Here is a 24,483-nt window from a genome sequence, read left to right on the forward strand (position 1 = left end):
AAGTTCTTTACAATATTACTTGTTACATAATGTGATTTAGGCCTAATGTGATTTAGGCTTTTAAAGTAATTCTGTTTTCCTCTTTGTTATCTAGATTTTCTGCTGCTTGCTATGAGTTCTTCTTTGATATATGATATTATTATAGGTAAAAATATTTGGCCAGTTCTGTTTTAGCTAGGTCTTGTGTCAGTGGTTGAGAAACAGCAAATGCCATTAAAAAAAAAACTCTTTAAATAAGGGTTGGCACCTTTGTCTATGGGAGGTAATAAGATTCTGTGAGTTGTCGAATCAACTATTTCCTGTTTGTGGCAATCTAAAAGACAAATATTACCAACTTGGCAAGATGGTGTCATATGTGTCATGTCTGTTAAAATTACGTGGAAGGGATAATACAGAGTGGCATTTGGCTCATGGTTTATAAATTTAATTCCAAATTTGACACAGATTTCATGACTTAACAATAGTCATTTAGCCTTTCTTTTTCAATCAGTAAAATTATACGTTCCTGAAAAATAACAAATGACTACTGAATACTTGCAGGATGTGTTTTCATATGGTACTCCATCTGTTTAGACCACTTGTCCTTACCCTGTCTGTTTGACCAACTCCTCATCATCTAGGAATCAACTCCTTCAGGCATATTCCCAGACACTTGTTTCCTCTTTTGTAGATTAGTGCAGTTAACATATAATGACTAGTTTATTTGTCTGACTCCCTCACCTGATTCTGAGGGTTTTTTAATCCTCAGATTTTCACACAGTGCCAGGCGTATTGTAGGCCTATAGCATATGTTTGGTGAATGGATATATAACAGATGAATACATGTGATTATTAAACATTTAAAATTAGAAAGATAGGATTGTAGTGTGTTTTTAGCCCCATCGGTTTATCATGAGCACTGTGTTGGACATAATTCTTGTCACCAAAGTTTAGTTTCTTAAAAGCACTGCCATTTAATTTGTCATGACTCTTTAAAATGAATCTTTTATTGTTTTAGTTGCTCTAGAACTTGTAAAGAAGACTGACTCTCAGCCAACCTCTGTGATGTTGCTTGATTTCATCCAGCATATCATGAAGTCCTCCCCACTTATGTTTGTAAATGTGAATGGAAGCCATGGACAAAATGAGGCCAAAGGCAGTTGTATTGGTAAGTCCTGCTGTTTGTGCATTCATTTTCAATTTCTTCTATGATTTCTACCCTCTTCTGCTCTTCTGAAATATAACATTATAAATATAACAATATACACATTGTTATACATATTTTTGTCAAATTTGGTATAAACTGAGGGAGCAAAATGGTAATGGTTAGTTTTATTTCATGCATCCTTATTGTTTTCTTTTATTATGAACTAGGTACCCAGAATGGAGTGGAAGTAATTGAATATGTTCATATGCCATTGAAAACTTTAGAAGTTTTCTTTTTTCTGATTTTGGTAATCTCTTTCTTCTAGATCAGGCGTTAGCAAACCATGGCCCACAGGCTGGCCGCCTGTTTCTGTGAACAAGTTTTATTGGAACACAGCCATGATCATTCGTTTACTTATTGTCTGCAACTACTTCAAAGGCAACACTGAGTAGTGGACATGGAGATCATATGGCCCTCAAGCCTAAAATGCTACTTTTGTCTCTTTATTGGCTTCCTCATAAAGAGGTGTAAAGCACATAGCTTTTTCTTTTTCTGTACAATGCATAGAGTATTTAAAAAATTGTTTGCTTGAATTTAAGACTCAACTTTGATAGTATGTCCTCTCAAAAGTCTTTTCTGACCATTACTGACTGCCTACTCTAGGACTGGCTTAGTTGCTCTCTTTATGCTGTTAGTATAGGGTGTTCTATATTTCTTCTATCATAGTAGTTTTTAAACTATATTATAAATATCTGTTTGTCTAATATTCTTTGCTACACTGATTTTTAAAAAACAGGTTATAACCCATTTAGTGGGTATTGAAGATGAAATATAATTGACTAGAAAATATCATAGTACATTGCATGTAATAAGTACATGCAATGTACATGTAATAAGTACATGAAACTTTTGTTTCACATATTTAAATTTTAAAAATATGCATATGTATACTGGGTTGTGATATAAAATATATCTCTTAGTTGCAGTTAAGAAGTTTGAGAAACTATATTATAGGATTCAGGAGGACAGGACTATGACTGATTTGTTCTTATGCATCTGAGACAGAGTCACTACTCAATAATATTTGTTGAAGGAGTGATAATTACTATTTATTGAGCCTTTATTTAACTTGAGGCACTATGCTGAGATTTCAAATATATCATCTTACTTGATCAGGGTAGCATATAAAGTAGGTGTCATTATTCCCCTTTCATAGATGAAGTTACAGAAGTTTAGAGAAATGAAAAGTTCACACGACTGATAAGTGGAGAGCTAGGAACTTGTCTGACACCAAAATTGGTATTCTAAATTATTATAATATGTTTCCATTGTGTAGGAAATGTTTTAGACTATTTTGTTAGTGAAGTTTACACTTTAAAAATAAATCATCAAGCATTTAGCAAATTGATTGGCACTCTGATGTATTTATTTATTTAATCTTTTTTGTTTGTTTATTTCAAAGAATTCAGTAACTGGATCATAACAAGACTTCTACGGATTGCAGCAACTCCATCCTGTCACATGTTACACAAAAAAATCTGTGAAGTCATCTGCTCATTATTATTTCTTTTTAAAAGCAAGAGTCCTGCCATTTTTGGAGTACTGACGAAGGAATTATTATATCTTTTTGAAGATTTGATTTACCTCCACGAAAGAGATGCAACGGGACACTTTGTGGAATGGCCAGTGGTAGTTAGCCGATTTTTAAGTCAATTAGATGAACATGTAGGGTATTTACAACCAGCTCCTTTGCAGTTCATGAACATGCAAAATTTAGAGTTTATCGAAGTCACTTTATTAACGGTTCTTATTCGTATTATTGCAATTGTGTTTTTTAGAAGGCAAGAACTCTTACTTTGGCGGATAGTTTGTGTTCTGCTAGAGTATGGTAGTCCAAAAGTTAAATCCTTAGCAATTAGCCTTTTAACTGAACTCTTTGAGCTTGGAGGACTACCGGCACAACCAGCCAGCGCTTTTTTCAGCTCATTTTTGGAATTATTAAAACACCTTGTAGAAATGGATGCTGACCAATTGAAACTCTATGAAGAGCCATTGTCAAAGCTGATAAAGACACTATTCCCCTTTGAAGCAGAAGCTTATAGAAATGTTGAGCCTGTCTATTTAAATATGCTGCTAGAAAAACTCTGTGTCATGTTTGAAGATGGTGTGCTTATGCAGCTTAAGTCTGATTTGCTAAAAGCAGCTTTGTGCCATTTACTGCAGTATTTCCTTAGATATGTGCCAGCTGGGTATGAATCTGCTTTACAAGTCAGGAAGGTTCACGTGAGAAATATTTGTAGAGCTCTTGTGGATGTGCTTGGAGTTCAGGTAGATGCAGAGGTAAGTCATTTGTAAGGTTACTTGTTAAGCATGTAATTTGTTCTTAATTTAAGTGTATGCATATATGCAAGATTAATAATGAGAAAATAAAATATCTTTAATAATGTACATTCAGAATGGGATGATTTTCATAATCTATTGTGGCTTCCTATTATGGATTTTTAATTTGATTTTAGAAACATTTGTGCACTACATTGGTAATGAACTGCCAATGGAGTTTTAAAGTAGAGTTTGTGAAGTGTAAACATGTTCGTTGCATTATTAATTAAAAAGGAGCCAGTTATCAACTTCATTGCAAAAACTTTGAGCACTCACATAGATTTTTCTTTGACAGGTTATAATCAGTCACTTCTAGAAAACCTATGGGTATATAGTACTAGTCATGCCAAATTATGCCTTTTTTTTCTATTTGGACTGTGGGAGACACTACAATAAAATAGATATACAATAAATTGATTAAATATTTTAGTTTATTTTATCTGTAAGTCTTGCTAGATTTGTAGTATAAAAGAAGTTAGTAATTCCCTTGTAGAATTTTTCTTTGTGTCATTTTGGTTTAGGGAAAAACAGGTTATAGAGAGAAGGATTTGTCTTAGGCCTTCTAAGACTATAGACCATAGTTCTAGATATAGAACTATACATATGTCGATGTATAGACTGAAATAATATAGATTAACTTAGGTTTTTGTTTGTCTGATGAGACTCTGAAAATAATTTACCTTATTTGACATCTTACTACCTAATGCATTTTTGCTATGAATAATATAAACTTATTTTCTAAGAATTAGTTTTTTAAATTATTTTTGCTTTCTCAGTATTTGTTGGGCCCACTTTATGCAGCCTTAAAAATGGAAAGTATGGAAATCATTGAGGAGGTTCAGTGCCAAATTCAACAGGAAAACCTCAGCAGTAATAGCGATGGACTGTCACCCAAAAGGCGTCGACTCAGCTCATCTCTTAACTCTTCCAAAAGAGCACCAAAACAGACAGAGGAGTATGACCTTCATTCAGTTTGTATTTAGCCACTTAATAAAACTTTAGTCACTTAAAAATCATTTTTACGTAAGTGCTTTGACTTAAATACACAAAGAACATTTGTTCTTTCTATAGGTAGTCAAAGGAATGCTTAAAATATCTTAATAGTGCTTGTAGTCTATTCTAGTATAAGAGATTTCATGGCTAAATATGGTTACTTGAAAGACTTTTTAAGTCTTTACTTGCCTAATTTAACTTTTTAATACATGAAAAATCTCTGAGACTTTACATCTATAAGCAATTTAAAAAATGTTAACAAACTATTTTTTTGTAATGTAGCCAAAGAATTCCCATGCTTCAGCCAACTATAAAAGTTGTTTTAAATTTCAATAGTTGTAGGGTCCCTGGCAGTCCAGTGGTTAGGACTCAGCGCTTTCACTGCCGTGGCCCAGGTTCAGTCCCTGATTGGGGAACTAAGATCCCAGAAGCCGCACAGTGTGGCCAAAAAAAAAAAAAATTTCAGTAGTTGCCATTACATGCTATCTTTTGTTTTAAATATTTTTCATATGTGAGCAAAATTATGTAAGTTCATATGAATATGAATATCTTTATACTCTGGTTATAATTAATTACAGAACTAAACATGTGGATATGAACAAAAAGAGCATATTATGGAGTGCACTGATACAGAAGGCTGAGTCCCTTCAGGTTTTCCTTGAATTCAATAACCTGAAGAATCCTGTTATTGAGACTTTAGAAGGAATCGCTGTCATCCTACAACTGACTGCTCTGTGTACTGTTCATTGTTCTCATCAAAACGTGGACTGGTAAAACAACTTGTATTTTCTGGGTGGGTTTTGTGTAATAAATTTGAATTTATTGTTTTAGAAGACCTCTTTATTCACTTGATTTTTGTGACCTTAGAACACAAACATTTCAGTGAAATAGAAACTTTTTTTTTGAGCACCTGCTAAATGCCAGATACTGTGTTAGGTACTGTACATATCTTATTTAATCTTTACAACAGTTCTGTGAATGAAGTAAATGCTATCATGTCCACTTTACACACTAGAAATTGAGGCTCAGAGAAATTGAGGCTCGTTTTTGTCTGAAGCCTAAACTAACTTTCCTGGGCAGAAAAGTAGAACACATTTTTATACAACTCAGAAGCCAGTGCTCTTCTAGCCAAACGTTTCGTCAAGAGAACTTTGCCCTTTGATCATAAAAGTAGGAATTTAATACTCGTTAGAGGTATATTTTCAGTTTAGCATTCTTAATATAGGCTAATTATCAGAAGAAACAAAGTGTGAACCCCCTCTGAATATTTAGTCTTATTTTTACTGCCACATTATAGACCAACACTCCTGGTTAATTTTTTACATAATCATTTATTCTGTATTTTCTGACTCTTAACTAGCTAATACAAAGTTATGAAGGAGATTTTAAAGAAACTATATTAATTCAGATTGCATTAAATTTGGAATTTGAGATAACTTGAAGGAATAGCTAATTAGGTTGAAGTCTGCCTTTCTCATATAATTAAGAAACGGTTTACACAGGCGTATCTTCTGTTATTTTAAAGCCTGGTGGTGTCACATTTAGGTATCATAGATTAGCTTTACCAAATCCTGAGTGATTTAGGCATAAAGGGATTAAACTTAAAATAATAATGATACATTCATTAATATGCACATTTACTTTGAATTAGTTTAAAGTTATAGGTTAGTTTCATACTCACAATTTTTTTAAATTAGTTTATTTATATTTGGCTGCATTGGGTCTTCTGCTGCGCACAGGCTTTCTCTAGTTACAGCGAGCCAGGGCTACTCTTCCTTGCGGTGCGCAGGCTTCTCATTGCAGTGGCTTCTCTTGTTGCGGAGCACAGGCTCTAGGCGCGTGGCCTTCAGTAGTTGTGGCATGTGGGCTCAATAGTTGTGGCTTGAGAGCTCTTGAGTGCAGGCTCAGTAGTTGTGGCGCACGGGCTTAGTTGCTCTGCACCATGTGGGATCTTCCCGGACCAGGGCTTGAACCCGTATCCCCTGCATTGGCAGGCGGATTCTTAACCACTGCACCACCAGGGAAGTCCCATACTCAAAGTTTCTTTTGGCTTACTACGGTACTAGTTTTGACTATAACAAAATTCATTCTAATTCTATGTCTTAAAAAATGTTTTAACTGCAGCTACTGTGATTTCAAGGACTGTAAACAGAAATGTAAGAAGAAACCTTCAGTAGTGATAACTTGGATGTCTTTGGATTTTTACACAAAAGTGCTTAAGAGCTGCAGGACTTTGTTAGAATCTGTTCAGAAACCTGACCTGGAGGCAATTATTGACAAAGTGGTAAAAATATATGATGCTTTGATGTATATTCAAGGTGAGTACAAAAACCCAATAGATCAGAATAACCTTAAAAGGTAATCAGTATAGAATAGGTTTTCTCTTTTGCCTAAGGCTTAAATATGCAATTGTTGGGACTACCCAAAAGTTTTTTCTTGACTTTAGTTCTATTAAGCTGAGTAATTTGTAAGTTCTAAATTTATTTGTCTAACATTTTGATTTATTCTTTTTCAGTCAATAGAAACTATAACTTTAAAATTTTTGATTTGAGATTCTGAAGAATGCTATGCTTCTTCTCCTAAAAAACATATAAATGCATTTTTTTTTTTTTTTTGCGGTACGCGGGCCTCTCACTGTTGTGGCCTCTCCCATTGTGGAGCACAGGCTCCGGACGCGCAGGCTCAGCAGCCATGGCTCACGGGCCCAGCCGCTCCGCGGCTGGGATCCTCCCGGACCAGGGCACAAACCCGTGTCCCCTGCATCGGCAGGCGGACTCCCAACCACTGCGCCACCAGGGAAGCCCCCGTAAATGCATATTTTTATAAAGTCACATTTAATTCCTTTGAATTCACAGACCTCAGAACATCATCTCTGTGTTAAGAACCCCTGTTTATTGAATGTTTACTGTAATTCCACTTGTAAAAGATGTTTAGAATGTCTTTTTTTATTGAAAGAAGACACAGGTAAATATGATTAAAGAAAAGGTATAATTAATCACCTATTGTGTATTTCTGTAGTAAAAACTTCATTTGAAGATCATATCCTGGAAGACTTATGTGGAATGCTCTCGCTTCCGTGGATTTGTTCCCATTCTGATGGCTCTTTAAAGTTGACCACATTTGCCACCAGCCTTCTAACAGTAAGCCAGAGGATTTCAGATAGCTACTGTAAGTGGTCACAAAATTCTTTATGTGTGATTTGTTTTCTTTTCATTTATCTCTATATAGGACTTCTAACACTTATCATTTCTATTTTTTCAATAATTAGAAAAGAAGGTACATTTTTTAATAATTTAAAAAAAAGGAGTTAGATGTATAGAAAGGAGTAAATTGTAGGATTTGTACATCCTCAACTCTATTCTGCCAACATTGTTCTTCAAAGATGTCATTCCAGTTTATATTTCTGTTAGCAGAATATGTGAGTTCCTGTTGTTTCATATCCTCACCAGCACTTGGCATTGTCAAATTTTAAAATTTTGTTATCTTAAAAAAAAAAAAAGAGGGAATTCCTTGGCCGTCCAGTGGTTAGGACTCTGTGCTCTCACTGCAGAAGGCCTAGGTTCGATCCCTGGTCAGGTAGCTAAAATCCCACAAGCCACGCAGTGCGGCTAAAAAAAAAAAGAAAGAAAGAATGTCAGAGACATAACTACCTAAACAAACATATGTTTTTTGCTATCTGATGGGTGTTTCAATTTGGATTTCCATGATTATCTAGTAAGATTGGGCATAGACCTTTTTCAGTGCACATGCTTTATTTTTGGAAAAGGAGCTTTTAATTAAATACTATATGTATTTTAAATGTTATTTGACTTTACAACAGAGAATAAATATGTGTGTGTGTGTGTGTGTGTGTGTATAAAATTAACACTTAGAAATCTTGATTAATAGACTTAATTTTTTCAGCACCACAGGCACAGTCACGATGCGTATTTCTTCTAACTCTTTTTCCAAGAAGAATATACCTTGAGTGGAGAACCGCAGTTTACAGCTGGGCCCTGCAGAGCTCCCATGAAGTAATCCGGACAAGTTGTATTAATGGATTTTTTATCTTATTACAGCAGCAGAATTCTTATAACAGAGTTCCCAAGATTCTTATGTATGTATTAATATTTTAATTTGAATATACAACTTGATTGGACAGATATCATATATGCAAATTTATGTTTATTGCTGGGTATATAGAACAAACATTGCTTTTAGTTTTAGAATTAAAAATTTTTTCCTTCTACCTTTTGTTTTACCAGTACTTTTGCCTCAAATTAAACAAGACTATTTAGACCACAAAATTAAGCAAGAAGGTTTAGTACTTTTTGTTTTTTTCCCCATAGAGATAAAGTCAAAGATGATTCTGACATTGTCAAGAAAGAATTTGCATCTATACTTGGTCAGCTTGTCTGTACACTTCATGGCATGTTTTATTTGACAAGTTCTTTATCAGAGCCTTTCTCTGAACATAGACGTATTGACCTCTTATGTAAGAGCCTAAAAGTCACTTCTCAACATGAATGTTCATCTTCTCGACTAAAAGTGTCTGTTTGCAAGCCATTCCTTTTCCTACTGAAAAAAAAATTACCTAGTCCTGTGAAACTTGGTGAGTGGTTTTTTATGATTTATTTAATATTTTAAAACCTATTTAAGGGCTTCCCTAGTGGTGCAGTGGTTGAGAGTCTGCCTGCCGATGCAGGGGACACGGGTTTGTGCCCCGGTTCGGGAAGATCCCACATGCTGCGGAGCGGCTGGGCCCGTGACCCATGGCCGTTGAGCCTGCGCGTCCGGAGCCTGTGCTCCACAATGGGAGAGGCCACAACAGTGAGAGGCCCACATACCACAAAAAAAAAAAAAAACAACTATTTAAGCTCTGTTTTTAAAATCAGTGGTGGAATTAGGCTAAAGCCTTAAAAAATTAGAGTTGCTTGATAGAGTCAATGCTTAGGTAATGATCATTCATAAAAGGGATGTCTGGTATTAGACTGTATCACAGAACTAACAATGGAAATAATTTTTAGATTTTCTAAATGCTTTTGTGATTTGACAGTATAATGGGGCATACCTGATGTTTGTTTCAATATTGTGAGTTTCAGTATTCTGTATCCTCTTCAGTGATCCCAGGGACCTTGTTAATGTGTCCCCTGCCACTACTTTGGACCTTAAAACTTCAAATAGTTAGATACTTTGCCCAGCTGAGGAGTATGGATTGTATCTTTGCTGCTTTCCGATGGTAATGGTGTATGGATTTGTTGGGAGCATGAGATGTATACACATACTTGGAAGATTGCTTTGTTTGTGTAATAAATTACAACTTGCCCTCAAGTTTTCAAAACAATGTATGACAGGTGATTTCTAGGACTCCCTAAATCTAGTAATGTAATGTAATGTAATATAAGATTAACAGGGACTGCCCTGGTGATCCAGTGGTAGAAAACCCGCCTTACAGTGTAGGGCACGCAGGTTCAATCCCTGGTCAGGGAACTAAGATCCCACACCCGCGGGGCAACTAAGCCCCTGTGCCACAGCTACTGAGCTTGTGCTTCCTGGAGCCTGCGCGCAACAACTAGAGAGAGAAAACCCGTATGCCACAACTAGAGAGAAGCCTGTGCACCACAGCGAAGAGCCCGAGCACTGCAATGAAAGATCCCGCATGCCGCAACTAAGACCTGACGCAGCCAAAAATAAATAAAATAAATAAATAATAAATAAATCTGTAAAAACAAAGTAAGATTAACAGTAAGGCTAAGCTTGTCCTTAATTCACAGTTCTTTAGATTAGTGAAATGTGCTTTTAAATCTATCCCAGTAATATAATGATCTACAAAATCTAAGTGACTAGTCATTTTAAAACTTTAAAAAATTCTAGAATTTATTTTAGATTTAAATTATGTATAACTTTTATTAAGTAAAAGTAAATTTAAATTTATAAGTATTCAATTTTATAAGTATTCAGTATTTATTTGTTTTAATCCTCCACAATTCTGTGTGCTTTACAAATTTAAACACTAAATATTGACTTTATTAGACAACTTAGCATTCTTTGTAGTATGTTATTTATTGACAGTATTTTTATAGTAAAACTTTTCTGTTTACTGTGTTAAATTAAGTATTTTATGCTTTTGCCCTTTAGCTTTCATAGATAATCTGTATCATCTTTGTAAGCACCTTGATTTTAGAGAAGATGAAACAGATGTAAAAATGGTTCTTGGAACTTTATTAAATTTAATGGAAGATCCAGACAAGGATGTTAGAGTGGCTTTTAGTGGAAATATCAAGCATATATTGGAATCCTTGGATGCTGAAGATGGATTTATAAAAGAGGTTGATGATTTTTATTGTAAATTTAAAATTTTATTTTACTTTATTTTTATTTTGTTTATTTTATTTTATTAAAATTTTATTTTATTTAAATTTTATTTTTTTGTGTTTTCATAAACCTGACTTTAAAAATTTAACTAGTTAATTTTATTGGTCTAGCTTTTTGTCTTAAGAATGAAGGAAGCATATACACATGCTCAGATCTCAAGAAATAATGAGTTGAAGGATACCTTGATTCTTACAACAGGGGATATTGGAAGGTATGTTTGGCAGCTTTTGTATACTTCCTTATTTATTTTGGCCATTTTCCTTTATTGTTTGCCTGCTGTTAGAAATGGTGATAGGAACAGGAATAAAGACACAGACCTACTGGAGAACGGACTTGAGGATATGGGGAGGGGGAAGGGTGAGCTGTGACAAAGCGAGAGAGAGGCATGGACATATATACACTAACAAACGTAAGGTAGATAGCTAGTGGGAAGCAGCTGCATAGCACAGGGATATCAGCTCAGTGCTTTGTGACCGCCTGGAGAGGTGGGATAAGGAGGGTGAGAGGGAGGGAGATGCAACAGGGAAGAGATATGGGAACATATGTATATGTATAACTGATTCACTTTGTTATATAGCAGAAACTAACACACCATTGTAAAGCAATTATACCCCAATAAAGATGTTAAAAAAAAAAGAATCAAGAACATAAAACAGTTAAAATTCTAATTTGTGTACATTTTTGTTGCAGAGAAGCTTAAGAGGTGACTAATAAAAGATTTTCAAGTATTAAAAAAAACAAGAAATGGTGTTAGGAGAGATGTAATGTTATAGGAAGAAGTGTGATATCAGTATGCATTTATTTGTGGATTTCCATTTATTTTCAAAACATTGATGGTAACTTTTTTTTTTTTTTAATAATTTTAGGGCAGCAAAAGGGGATTTGGTACCTTTTGCACTCTTGCACTTATTGCATTGTTTATTATCCAAGTCAGCATCTGTCTCTGGAGCAGCATACACAGAAATTAGAGCTCTGGTTGCAGCTAAAAGTGTTAAACTGCAAAACTTTTTCAACCAGTATAAGAAACCCATCTGTCAGGTGAGAGTCAGCATTGGCCTTGACTATAGGAAATAGAATTACTTTGCAAAAGTTAAAAAAAGAACACATATATGTTTTACTTTTCTTGCTTTAAAAAAGAGGTATTTTTAAAAATGATTTATTTAAAAGAATCTAAATCTCATCAATTTTATATTTTCGTATCTTGGTCTGAAGATATTGTTTATAAATGGGAGAAGGGAAAAATCTTATAATAATTATTACTCTCTATTGTTAATCTGTTAAGAGAAGCCTTTCTGTATTAGCCTTTCTTTTAGTGATAAGCTTTTTTATGCCTTGATATTATGGATAAGACACTTTGTTTTAAAAAAAAAAAGGTTGATTCAAGGCTGAAAAGTAAGGATATGTTAAAATACAGGCTTTGCACTGTGTTAGTGGTGTAATCCTTAGCAAGATATTCAAGTTTCTTAACTAAGCTTGGTTACTTCATCTGTAAAAGGGAGTATATGTACAATCTACCTCATTAAGGTTGTTACAAAAATTAAATGAACTAATTTAGGTAATATGTTTAGAACACTGTCCAATACTGTCCTTTATGTTACCTTAAAACATATTAGTTAAATGTTCTTCCTTGTGTGAAAACTAGTAAATCATTTTGCTTTAGTTTTTGGTAGAATCCCTCCACTCCAGTCAGATGACAGTGCTTCCTAGTACTCCATGCCAGAATGCTGAGATGCGGAAACAAGATGTGGCTCACCAGAGAGAAATGGCTTTAAATACCTTGTCTGAAATTGCCAATGTTTTTGACTTTCCTGATCTTAATCGTTTCCTTACTGTAAGTTGCAAAGTATAGTTGACTTAATTGAGGTTTTCAATTTAATATTTTGTGTTTATTCCATTCTAGATTTTTTTTAAAGAAAATCTGGCAAGTACAATGTAGACCATAGATTTTCAAATTTGCATGTTTTCCTTTGACTTTGATATGATAATATTACTTATGTTATAAAAGTGAAATACGTGTTGATTTGAGTCATTGCTCTATAGAGTTAGCTATCTTGAAAGGTTCATACTATTTAATTAATGCTAATTAATTAATTACTGAGCCCTTATGTCTTTAGTGCTATGATTGGTTTCACTGGTAATGGAAAGTCTAATATGATCTTACCTACCCCTAAGGAGTTGGAGTAATATAGTACAAACTAGTGCTATAGATGACCTGTGAATTCAGATGATAGAGTTTGTAGTATGGAGTAGTTTGGGAAGCCTTTGAAAAGTCATTAGTGGGGCTGAGGTTTGAAAGATGGATGGTGTAGATTATCTTCTTATGTTTTCCTGAAGGCAAAGTTTATTTTTCTTAGTTAATATTATAATAGTGATCCATGCAGAATTTTTCTCTACAGTATTATCATATTTTAACAAAGTTAAATTACATGTAAATTAGACAAATCCTAGAAGGAAATATGATACTATACACTAAGGACCACAAAGATATTTTTACTTTTTCCCTCAGTAGTTCCATCTGGGAGCCCCAAAGCACAGATGTTTATTGCAACATTTTCCAAGTAGCAAATAGACAAAACCCAGAGAAGAAACTAGGTGTCTAATATTTAGGTCCTAGAATATTATGTACCTTAACATAATAATTATAAATACTTTAGAGAAACTACCTTATAATGTCATAACAGTCTTACAGGATTAATATTAAGTTGAAAGGCATAACAGAAATAAGGTTTAAGTGTCTCTGAGGGCAGGGCCTGAGTGTTATTTGCTGTCACATCTTCGGTGCCTAGGATAGTGGCTGACATGTAGTAGTTGTTCATTAGATACATAATAAATGAAAGATCAACCATTTTATGTTTGGAATTTTGTGTATTATTTTATGAACGAGATCTTAAAGGAAACAGACCAAAATCAAAGTAGATTTGTTGCCATGTTGGAATGGTGGGTGTGTTAAAAAGGTTTTCTTTAATATTGCAGCATCAACTTTTTAATTTAAAAAATTTAAAATATTGTATTTATGGCTACTCTTGCTTATTGTCTAAATACTATAGTTAGCTCAAATAGTAAATCAGGCTTGGAACCACTGCCTTAAGAGCATGAGTACATTTTAACACATACTCATGAGAAATTATTTTCTTTGCTACTTGTACATTAGCTTATTTATTGTCTGTCTCTCCCCTTCTGCAGTGTAAACTCTGTGCCATCAGGGACCTTGTCTATTTTTTCACTGCTGTATCTGAAGTGCCTGAATCGTAATAGATGCTCGTTAAATACGTGTTGAATGAATAAATGGTATATCTGAATTCAGATATGTTGTATGTGGACTCCAAATTTGTGTGGCATTTTAAATTATTTTTGAACATAGCTTATATGAATATTTTATCACCTGGACAAATGTACTTTTTAGTAATTGTAGTGTTTCTTTTTCAGAGAACATTACAAGTTCTGCTACCTGACCTTGCTGCCAAAGCAAGCCCTGCAGCTTCTGCTCTCATTCGAACTTTAGGAAAACAATTAAATGTCAATCGTAGGGAGATTTTAATAAATAATTTCAAGTATATTTTTTCCCATTTGGTCTGTTCCTGTTCCAAGGATGAATTAGAACGTGCCCTTCATTATCTAAAGGTAATTGAATATTTGTTTATATTTTACTCTTTTGTTTAAATTAGCATTATAGGAAAGCTGTTGTGACATTCTTATAGGAAATAGAGTGAGTAGTTTATAGTCTATCTGTAGTTTATAGTCTATCCTAGTGTAATATAAGTTCAAATGGTACGTAAATAAGCTTTGCCCTGGGCCAAGGAGAGTATTAAATAGAATTATTCTTTTGTTATATTCTTTGATTGTTTTACCATAGTGGTATATGATAGGTAGTCATCCATTCATGGATCAGATTCTCAGCTAATTTCATTTTTTTTTTTAAATTTTGTTTATTTATTTATTTTTATTTTGGCTGTGCCGGGTCTTAGTTGGGGCATGCGGGATCTTCACTGTGGCATGCAGACTTCCTAGTTGCAGCATGCAGACTTCTTAGTTGTGGCATGTGGGCTTCTTATTTACAGCACACGGACTCTTAGTTGTGGCATGCATGTCGGATCTAGTTCCCCGACCAGGGATCAAACCTGGGACCCCTGCATTGAGAGCATGGAGTCCTTCCCACTGGACCACCAGGGAAGTCCCAGCTAATTTCATTTTAGAATTTATTAATTGATTGGAGCTGTAAAATGACTAATGATATGCAAGTGATTACATCTATTGGAAGAGGCAGTATCCTTCAACTGTAGTACAGTGTCAGCCCTGAGTTTAGTTACTTAGTGCTCTGATTACAGTTTGGCCCAGTTTCTTGCTAGTTTTCAAATTTAAAATTATAGCTTGTGTTTCTTTTTTTGGTGTTATAGTAGCAACAGTATCTGAGCAATAAGAGGCTGTATGGGAACAAGAGAACCTATCAGATATGCATATGTAACTCTACTCTTTTTCTCTGATGTTAATTTATTTCACATATTTCATGATATGCCAGCTATGGATCTCTTTCCACATGAGACTTTTTGAATATTGAGTGTATTTATTCATTTTGAGAAAGAAAATCTTTATTGTAAAGGTGGAATGATAATAACATTTCAGTGCTTCTTACTACATGCCAGAAATTTTACTAAACAATTTTTATGGATCATTTCACTTGGATAACTCCTCACAGTTACCCAGTGAGATAAAAGTACTATTTTTCCATTTGATAGATGAGAAAACTAAGGCAGAGAAAGGTCAGATTAGGTTACTTGTCTAAGTCACAGCACAACTAATAAATGACAAAGCTGGAATTTAGATATCAGCAGTCTGACCAGAAAGACTGTGCTCTGAGCCACTGATTTTTCTGTCAGGGTTACATTTCCATGAATAATGAGTGAATGACATTTTGAACCTTTATAGAAAACTAGACTCCGTTTTTAAAATTTTATTTCGAAATAAAGTCTGATCACTTATTTTCATTACCTGTAGCCCATGGCAGACCTACCAGGAGAAATCAAGGTCAGAATCCTTTTCCAACGACTTTTTTATATCATTAGTAATTCTTGTCACCTGATCTAGAGCTCCTGATTAACTAATAGTGTATTAAAATCAGTATACTTATTTCCAAGATACTAGTATGGAGAAAAAAAAAACTTGTTTCTTAAATTTCTGAAATGTGTCTTTGGGTTAGAATGAAACAGAAATTGAACTCGGGAGCCTGTTGAGACAAGATTTCCAAGGACTGCATAATGAATTATTGCTACGTATTGGAGAACACTATCAACAGGTTTTCAATGGTTTGTCAATACTTGCCTCATTTGCATCTAGTGATGATCCATATCAGGGCCCAAGAGATATCACGTCACCCGAACTAATGGTAAGGAATATGTTGTATGGGTTTTTTGCTTGGTTTTTCTCCTTTTTGTGGCTTAATTATGAAATTGGAGAAACAGGTGTTTTATATATTTTCCAAATGTTAGAGATTTATTTAAATTTTCAATTGGGATTTTTATTTTGAAAAGGCTGATGATTTAAATTACATGGTCACAGCATACATATTAGCATTGAAAAATATGCATTTTCATATGATCTTAGATTTTATTTTTTCATTGGGTAAAAATGTTCATTTTTCTTCACCACTTTTTCACTGTAGATTAGAGTGCGTTTGTAGCTCCCCACGCTACCCCTTCCGTGGCATGACATGCTAACTTTATCACTTCTAACTATATTTAAATCCATTGTTAGATTTAAGATAAGTTAGAAAATATGTTATTCCTTTTTCTTTCCTTGTCTTAAATTCGTATCTGAAATCATCTTACTATTTTATTTCTTCACCTGAAAAAACATAAATCCTGAGGCTTACTATTTTTTCTTTTGATTGCTTTCATTCTTTCAAGAGACTCAGATTTTGCTGATATTTTGCTGATATTTTGACTATCAGCAAAATATCTTGAGAGGTTTCTATCTCTGCTTTCTCATTTCCCATTCATTCTTTAGCTTATTCTAGCCTGACTCTGTTCTAAATATTCTACTGAAATTCTCATCTTAAGGTCAAAAGCAGTCTTCCTGCTATCTCATCTAATGGTCACTTCTCTTTTCCTATCTTATTCGGCTTCCAGTAGCATTCAGTACAACTGACCATCCTTTCTTATGTGGCATCTGTGACACTGCATTTTCTTGATTTTCTTTTTGCTTCACTGTCTACTCATTCTTTTTTTTTAAATTTATTTTATTGAAGTATAGTTGATTTACAATGTGTTAATTTCTGCTGTATAGCAAAGTGATTCAGTTAACATACATATATTCTTTTTCATAGTCCTTTCCATTATGGTTTATTACAGAATACTGAATATAGTTCCCTGTGCTATACAGTAGGACCTTGTTGTTTATCCATTCTATATATAATAGTTTATATCTGCTAATCCCAAACTCTCAATCTATCCCTCCCCCACCCCCTCCCCCTTGGCAACCACAGGTCTGTTCTCTATGTCTGTGAGTCTGTTTCTGTTTGGTCGATAAAGTTCATTTGTGTCGTATTTTAGATTCCACATGTAAGTGATAGCATATGGTATTTGTCTTTCTCTTTCTGACTTATTTCACATAGTATTCACATAGTATGATAATCCCTTGGTTCATCCATGTTGCTACAAATGGTATTATTTCATTCTTTTTTATGGCTGAGTTGGATTCCATTGTATATATGTACCACATCTTTATCCATTCATCTGTTGATTGTCCACTCATTCTTTTTTTTTTTTTTTTGTCCACTCTTTTTTTTTTTTTTTTTTTTTTAACGGTACACGGGCCTCTCACTGTTGTGGCCTCTCCCATTGCAGAGCACAGGCTCCGGATGCACAGGCTCAGCGGCCATGGCTCACGGGCCCAGCCGCTCCGCGGCATGTGGGATCCTCCCGAACCGGGGCATGAACCTGTGTCCCCTGCACCGGCAGGCGGACTCTCAATCACTGCGCCACCAGAGAAGCCCTGTCCACTCATTCTTAATCTTTACTTTATCTACTTTATCCTCTAAATGTTAGATTGATTCAGTACTGTGTAATTGGGTCTTTTTCTCTATAAATATTCTCTCTTTAAATGAGAAAGAATCTGAATTCATCTGGTCCTGTAATATGATTTACGTTTTGATGATTTCATAGTGGAAATTCTAGTCCAGGCCTCTCTTGAGCTTTGGACTTTTGGGCTTATGCAAGTTAGGTCCTGGCAGGAAACGGATGGAATACACAAAAATGTTTCACTGAAAAGAATTTAATGAAGGGACTATTTTCATTGATATGGGCAAGGTTAAGAGAACCAGCATGGAATGTTAAGGAGCCCAGGGACTAGAAACGGCAGAAAACATATGCTCCCCTTAGTCCTGGGCAGGAAGAAATGGCATTACCAGAGCCTGGTTGAGAGCTAGAATCATGGTGCGGGGGAAGGGCTCTCATTGTATATAACCACTGCCAGGGCCACCTCACAATGCAGAGAGAACAGGAAGTATAAATACCACATGCTCTCCTCCTGCCCTTTGTTCCCTTGTTGGTGCCTCCTGTTGACTGAATTTAGTGGGAAGACAGAGGGAAAGATATCTTGAGTGATGAAATCTGGTTAGCCTCCTAGGCACATAGCAAGGCAGGAAAGAGCAGAGAATGGATCTGAGGATGAGGGAAGATGACAGATAGAGACTGTCCAGCTTTCTCTTTGTAATCTCTATATGTCCGTCTTTTAAACATCTCAATTCCGAACATTACATGTCCGTTAAAAAATCTTTATTTTCCCTTTAACCTGTTTCTCTCACAGTCTTCCCTTCTCAGGAGATGGTACCAGTGTCTACCTAGAAGCTCAGTTGCTTCAAAACCTGGAAGGTATTCATGAGCCCTTCATTTCTTATATCCTTTAAAATTGAGTATCAACAAGGCCTTCCAAGTCTAGCCCCAAAATATATCTTTCCATCTCTGCCGCCACCACCCTTATACAAGTGACTGTCATCTTTCTCTAGGAATACTGTAAAAACCTCCTAACAGTTCTCTCCTATTGCTCTTCCTTTCCTGCATCTTTAATCAGTTATTTACACAGCATTTGAAGTACTCTTCTTACAACTTATACTCACATTATCTCCTGCCTAAATTCCTTCTATTGTTTTCATTGCTCTCATAAGGCTGTACGTGGTCTGTATATCTTTCCACCATCATATTGTGCAACTTTTTTTTTTTTTTTTGCGGTACGCAGGCCTCTCACTGTTGTGGCCTCTCCCATTGCGGAGCACAGGCTCTGGATGCACGGGCTCAGCGGCCATGGCTCACGGGCCCAGCCGCTCCGCGGCATGTGGGATCTTCCTGGACCCAGGCACGAACCCGCGTCCCCTGCATCGGCAGGCGGACTCTCAACCACTGCGCCACCAGGGAGGCCCCATATTGTGCAACTTTTATCTTCCTTTCTCCCTGTATTTCAGCATTGTTTTGTTTGTGTTTCTTAAACATGTCAAGTTTTTTTCCTGCTTTACAGCCTTTGCAATACGTAGTTTCTTTACTTGGAATATTATCCTGGATCTTTTTCATTCTTTAGATCTCAGAGTTTCCTGATCACCCTATCTAAGTTCCTGATCACCTCATCCCAGTTCTCTCTCATGTGATCACATTTATTTCTTTATAGCACTTATCACAACCTTATGTACGTACTTGTTTAATGTCTTCTTCTCATATCAGTGTCCCATGTAAGCAAGTAGGGAGAGCTTATCTCGTACACCTGGCACAGTATTCTAGGCATACATAATAAATATTTGGTGAGTGGCAGATGAACGAACTATTTGTCTAAATATAAGAGCTTTAAAATTAGAATGTTGACACAGACTATGTGAGTATCATCTATATCTGCTTTTCATTTAAGAATGGGCTGGAACCATGCGATTAGTGAATTATGGCTTATTAAACCTAAGCTGAGTCTTAATCCAAATCAGAAGTTCGTAAATTAAATGTAATTTTAGGCTTTGGTAAAACTGATGATTCTCTGTGCTTTGGAAGAGAAAAAAAGTTTATCCCAACATCTAACCTGGAGAACGTGTTGGACACCTAATTTCCTCTCTACTGTGAGGTAGTGCACACCCTTCTTACTGCCCCCCGACCCCAGCCTGGCAGTGTGTGTAACCTAGAGATAATTAAATTAGGTGCCTCAATGCCAAACAATGCAACTTTCTCCTGGAGTTGGAAAATATTCTAATTGCTACTTCTCCCCAGCACCCCCCCTTTTTTTTTTGGTCCCTTTTCTTGCCTATACATAAAGATTTTTAAAGAGGGGAAAATTCTTCTTTGCAGAGTACTCACATTCCCAGTTTTTAATAATACTAACTTAAGTTTATTTAACACTTTACTATATTCTAAGGACTTAACACGCGATATCTTATTTAATCTCTACAACAAACTCTATGCAGTTGGTGCTTTCATTGTCCCATCTTACAGACCCAGAGGAGCTAAGTAACTTATCCAGTATCAAATACTAGGAAGTGTCAAAACTGGGATTCAAACCCAGGTTTGGCTGAGTTAAAGCCCATACCCACTCCTCTAGGACCCTTTTTCAAGAAAGAATTAACCCTGTCCACTTCAGGAGACCCAAAGTGCCATGGACAGTGATACCTAACCTGTAATGGTTGATGCCCAAGGCTTGTACCCCTTTATTACTATTACATCAGTGGATATTGACCTCTATGTCAGACCTTCATTCTGGCAGGGTACCTGTTCCGTAATCAAGTACTTTTTTTTTTCTACCTTAGCTCTAAATGCTCTAGATAAGGACATTCACTTGTCTTTCTCTATTCTTCTTCTCCTTAAGATAAATATCCTCTCCACTCTGGATGCTGACATGAGTCAGATCCTGAAAATCCCACCGTAGCTCAACTGTAATTCAAAAGCTTATGATTTTCTCACTGTACAGTACTGTTTAATCATATTTTGATTGTAAATCAGTTTCACTAATTTTTAAAGTATTACATGTGAAAATATATGCTTTGGGAAAAATTTAATTTACCAACTGTTTATTTCCAATATTCTAATGTAGTTAGATAAAATAGAAATAATATAAATAAATTGTTGATTTATGAAATTTGATCTGTATAAAACTTATGTAGTACCTTTTTTATGTGGGTTTTGTTTTTCCCTTAGGCTGATTATTTGCAACCCAAGTTGTTGGGCATCTTGGCCTTTTTTAACATGCAGTTACTGAGCTCCAGTGTTGGCATTGAAGATAAGAAAATGGTAGGTGGTGATAGTTGAGTTGCAAAGTGCCAGAACAGAATTCATATAGAATATGCAGGAGACATGACTTCTCCTTCTAGCTGCAAACATTTAAAGATGAAAAATAATCAAACGCATGATATTCTGTGTTCCTGAACAACTCACATAAGCTTTCGGGGAATCTAAACAGAAAAATTATATCATTTACTGTTCTTTTGTTTATAAGGGACAGAAAACTCACCCAAACTGGCTTAAAGGAATTTGTTGGCTCTGTAACTAAAAGTGTGAGGATAATATAGCTTCGGGCATAGCTTGATTTTGGACACGGTGTTCTCAGAATTAATCAGTTAGCTCAAATTCCTTTGGATTGGCTCTAACTTAAGTGCTAGGTGATGGCCCTAACGGCTTCAGGCTCACGTCGTCACAACATCTAGCTCAGTGGGAAGAAAAGAGACCAGCAGTCCCTGATAGCTCAAACAGAAGTTGCATTATTGAATGCATTGGCCCAAATTGGTCTCATGTGAGTCATGGCCCGTGGTGCTTTTGAATACCAAAAATGTTAAGTTACAGAAAGTAAAGTAACTTCAGTATTTGTCAGTGTATGTTTAAATGCATTTGGCACAGTGAAATTTCCTTATGATTGCTATCACAATTGGTCACCCCTGGAAATGTTTGTCTGTAGATTGGGATAGAATTTTAGGTATTGATTAAATTTCCCTTTTTATTTGTCTCCACTCTTCAGTCAGTAAAATTATAATGAAAACCCATGAATGGAAGCTTTTATTTCAGTCTGTACTCCCCTTCTCTTAATTAATTAACCTCTAAAAATTTCAGCAACCAATACTTGTCCTTTTGATGTCAACTGGTAAACTTAATCCCCCAAATAACTTCTATCTATGTGAAATCTTTCTTACTGTTATCCCAAGTGAGAGAATAACCTCAAATCTAAGAATACTAGAGTTTGTTTTAAACCATAAAGAGTTTGCATATTTTGGCACATAGTTAAGGTTGACTGGAGAGTTTCTTTACCCCTTCATTAGAATCTGGAGCTATTCATACAAGTCTGATTCTGTATTCCACACCAATACAAATGTGTGTATTATTTTCTGAGTATGTCATTAGTTACCTATTTGTTTTATTACTAAATTAGAGCATGTTGAATTTAGTACCATTAGGACAAAAATGCATGTGCTGCATAGCAGTTTGGGATGGATATGAAGAAGATTAAACAATAGGTATTAGATTCTTAATAAATTTGAAAATTACTGCTTAAGGGGACCACCAGAACCAAAATAACAAATCACCTTCAAAGAGGGGGAAAAAAAAAGAACTCAACTCGTGTTTTTCCAATTTATAACTCTTACATAAGCACTTGGACAGAATAAACTGCCAACATTTATTAGACCTTGTGTTGCCAGAGAATAGGTACTCTGAGATTAGTGTGGGAAGCACTTGTCCTTAGGGCTCATCTGCTCCTGCCAGCTTCTTTATGGCTTTATTTTGAAGCCCTGCTTATTTTATAGGCCTTGAACAGTTTGATGTCTTTGATGAAATTAATGGGACCCAAACATGTCAGTTCTGTGAGGGTGAAGATGATGACCACACTGAGAACTGGCCTTCGATTCAAGGATGATTTTCCTGAATTGTGTTGCAGGTAAATGACTGCCTGAGTTCATTAGATTTTTTGCATTTCCCAATACTAACTTGATTTCTTAATCTCTTTGAGGGAATTTGGGTTCAAACCAGAAATAAGAAATAGTTAAGATAGAAAGGCTATTTGTTTTGAAAAGGGAATGTGTTTCCTTCTTTAAAAACATTTTTCTGTGAAGTATTTTAATACATTGGGAAATAGAATAATATAATGAACCCCTATATACCCGTTTCCCAGCCTCAGTAGTTATCAATATTGTTAATCTTATTTAATCTTTCCACCTCTACCTTTTTTATTGTTACTTGGAATGTTTTAAAGAAAACCCAGTATCATATCATTGTACTTCTAAATATACCTCAGATGTATCTAGAGGATAAGGACATTTTAAAAAATATATAACCATCATAAATTATTATACTTAGCAGAACTAATAGGAATTCCTTAATATTATCTAAAATTCAGCTTTCCCCAATTGTCTCAAAGATGTTTTTTCCCAAAGATGTTGGTTTGCTTGAATTAGAATCCACATAAGATGCACATGTCACACATTTGGTTGTTTGACCCCCTAAGTAACTCTTACAACAGATTCGTCCCTTAAGTCTCCTCTCCACATTTCTTTTAGGCCACTGAGATTTTGGCGTGTAGGATTTAGCTGATTGCTAATTTAATTTAATTTCAGTAATACTGCTAACAATAAAACTACTGAATGCAGTTTAAGCTTCTGAAAGTTTCTTTTTGTTCTTGACTATATTTTATTGGAGATGTACAGTCAGAATAATATATTTTACTATATTCAAAATCCTGTGATAAACCATAATGGAAAAGAATATTAGAAAGAATTAAAAAAAATAATATGTTTTAAAGTCATGTGAAAGAATTCTTTCCTATATAGCTGTGCCATCTACTTGGTATTATTAGGTTCAGTTTAAGTTTGCTTAAAATTTTTAGAGGTTGCTTTTTCCTTCTATTTTATTTAATTTAAAAATCATATAAAGCATTTACTTTGTCCCAAATTCAAATTTGTGTAACAAGTTACACTCAGAGAATCTAGCCTTCATTCCTGAATTGCTAAAAATAGATGTGTCTATTTTTATTAATTTTTGTATAATCTCCCCCTTTCTAAAAGTATAAGCAAATGCACACTTACTCACAGATACTTTTTTTTTCATGTTAACCCTGCACCAAAAGGTAGCATATTATAAGCATTGTTTTTCACCTTGCTTTTTTTGACTTAGTGTATTATAGAGATCATTCTATTTGAGTATACAGTACTGATCTTTATTCCATTTTTATAGCTGCCTTGTAATCTTTTTGCTTGTATGTATCATTGTTTGTTCATCTAATAATTAACTGATGGAGCTTTGCAAAGAATAAAAATGATGTGACTTTTAACTTTTGTTTTTTCACATAGGGCTTGGGACTGCTTTGTTCGTTGCCTGGATCATGCTTATCTAGGCTCCCTTCTCAGTCATGTAATAGTAGCTTTGTTACCTCTCATACACATCCAGCCTAAAGAAACTGCAGCTATATTTCACTACCTCATAATTGAAAACAGGTATTGTAAATGAAATTAATAAAGATAACAGCTTTCTATTACTGCATTTTTATGTCTAAATGAAATTAATAAAGATAACAGCTTTCTATTACTGCATTTTTGTGTCTCAGGGTATTAAGGTTACTGTTGGTAGTGTGGAACTGTTCGCATTCTTTTTAATTTAGAGTCCGTTAATAAACAGAAGTAATTGACATGCTTT

The 24,483-nt window shown here is 35.0% G+C and overlaps 1 protein-coding gene across 1 annotated transcript in view; it reads left to right on the plus strand.

Moving 5' to 3' along the window:
- ATR (ATR checkpoint kinase) overlaps positions 1 to 24,483 on the plus strand; it is a 102,658-nt gene that overhangs the window by 9,089 nt on the left and 69,086 nt on the right. The window contains exons 3-19 of the mRNA XM_082655559.1: positions 998 to 1,147; positions 2,589 to 3,466; positions 4,282 to 4,460; positions 5,077 to 5,268; positions 6,623 to 6,816; positions 7,517 to 7,666; positions 8,402 to 8,594; positions 8,827 to 9,089; positions 10,616 to 10,806; positions 10,963 to 11,063; positions 11,719 to 11,890; positions 12,513 to 12,683; positions 14,279 to 14,473; positions 16,047 to 16,232; positions 21,007 to 21,099; positions 22,602 to 22,732; positions 24,141 to 24,284. Of these exons, the coding sequence (XP_082511685.1) occupies positions 998 to 1,147; positions 2,589 to 3,466; positions 4,282 to 4,460; positions 5,077 to 5,268; positions 6,623 to 6,816; positions 7,517 to 7,666; positions 8,402 to 8,594; positions 8,827 to 9,089; positions 10,616 to 10,806; positions 10,963 to 11,063; positions 11,719 to 11,890; positions 12,513 to 12,683; positions 14,279 to 14,473; positions 16,047 to 16,232; positions 21,007 to 21,099; positions 22,602 to 22,732; positions 24,141 to 24,284 (3,583 nt within the window). The remainder of the gene's footprint in view (positions 1 to 997; positions 1,148 to 2,588; positions 3,467 to 4,281; positions 4,461 to 5,076; positions 5,269 to 6,622; positions 6,817 to 7,516; positions 7,667 to 8,401; positions 8,595 to 8,826; positions 9,090 to 10,615; positions 10,807 to 10,962; positions 11,064 to 11,718; positions 11,891 to 12,512; positions 12,684 to 14,278; positions 14,474 to 16,046; positions 16,233 to 21,006; positions 21,100 to 22,601; positions 22,733 to 24,140; positions 24,285 to 24,483) is intronic.

The sequence above is a fragment of the Grampus griseus genome (genome assembly GCF_964374135.1).
Source record: "Grampus griseus genome assembly, chromosome: 5".
In the NCBI taxonomy this organism is placed as follows: domain Eukaryota; kingdom Metazoa; phylum Chordata; class Mammalia; order Artiodactyla; family Delphinidae; genus Grampus; species Grampus griseus.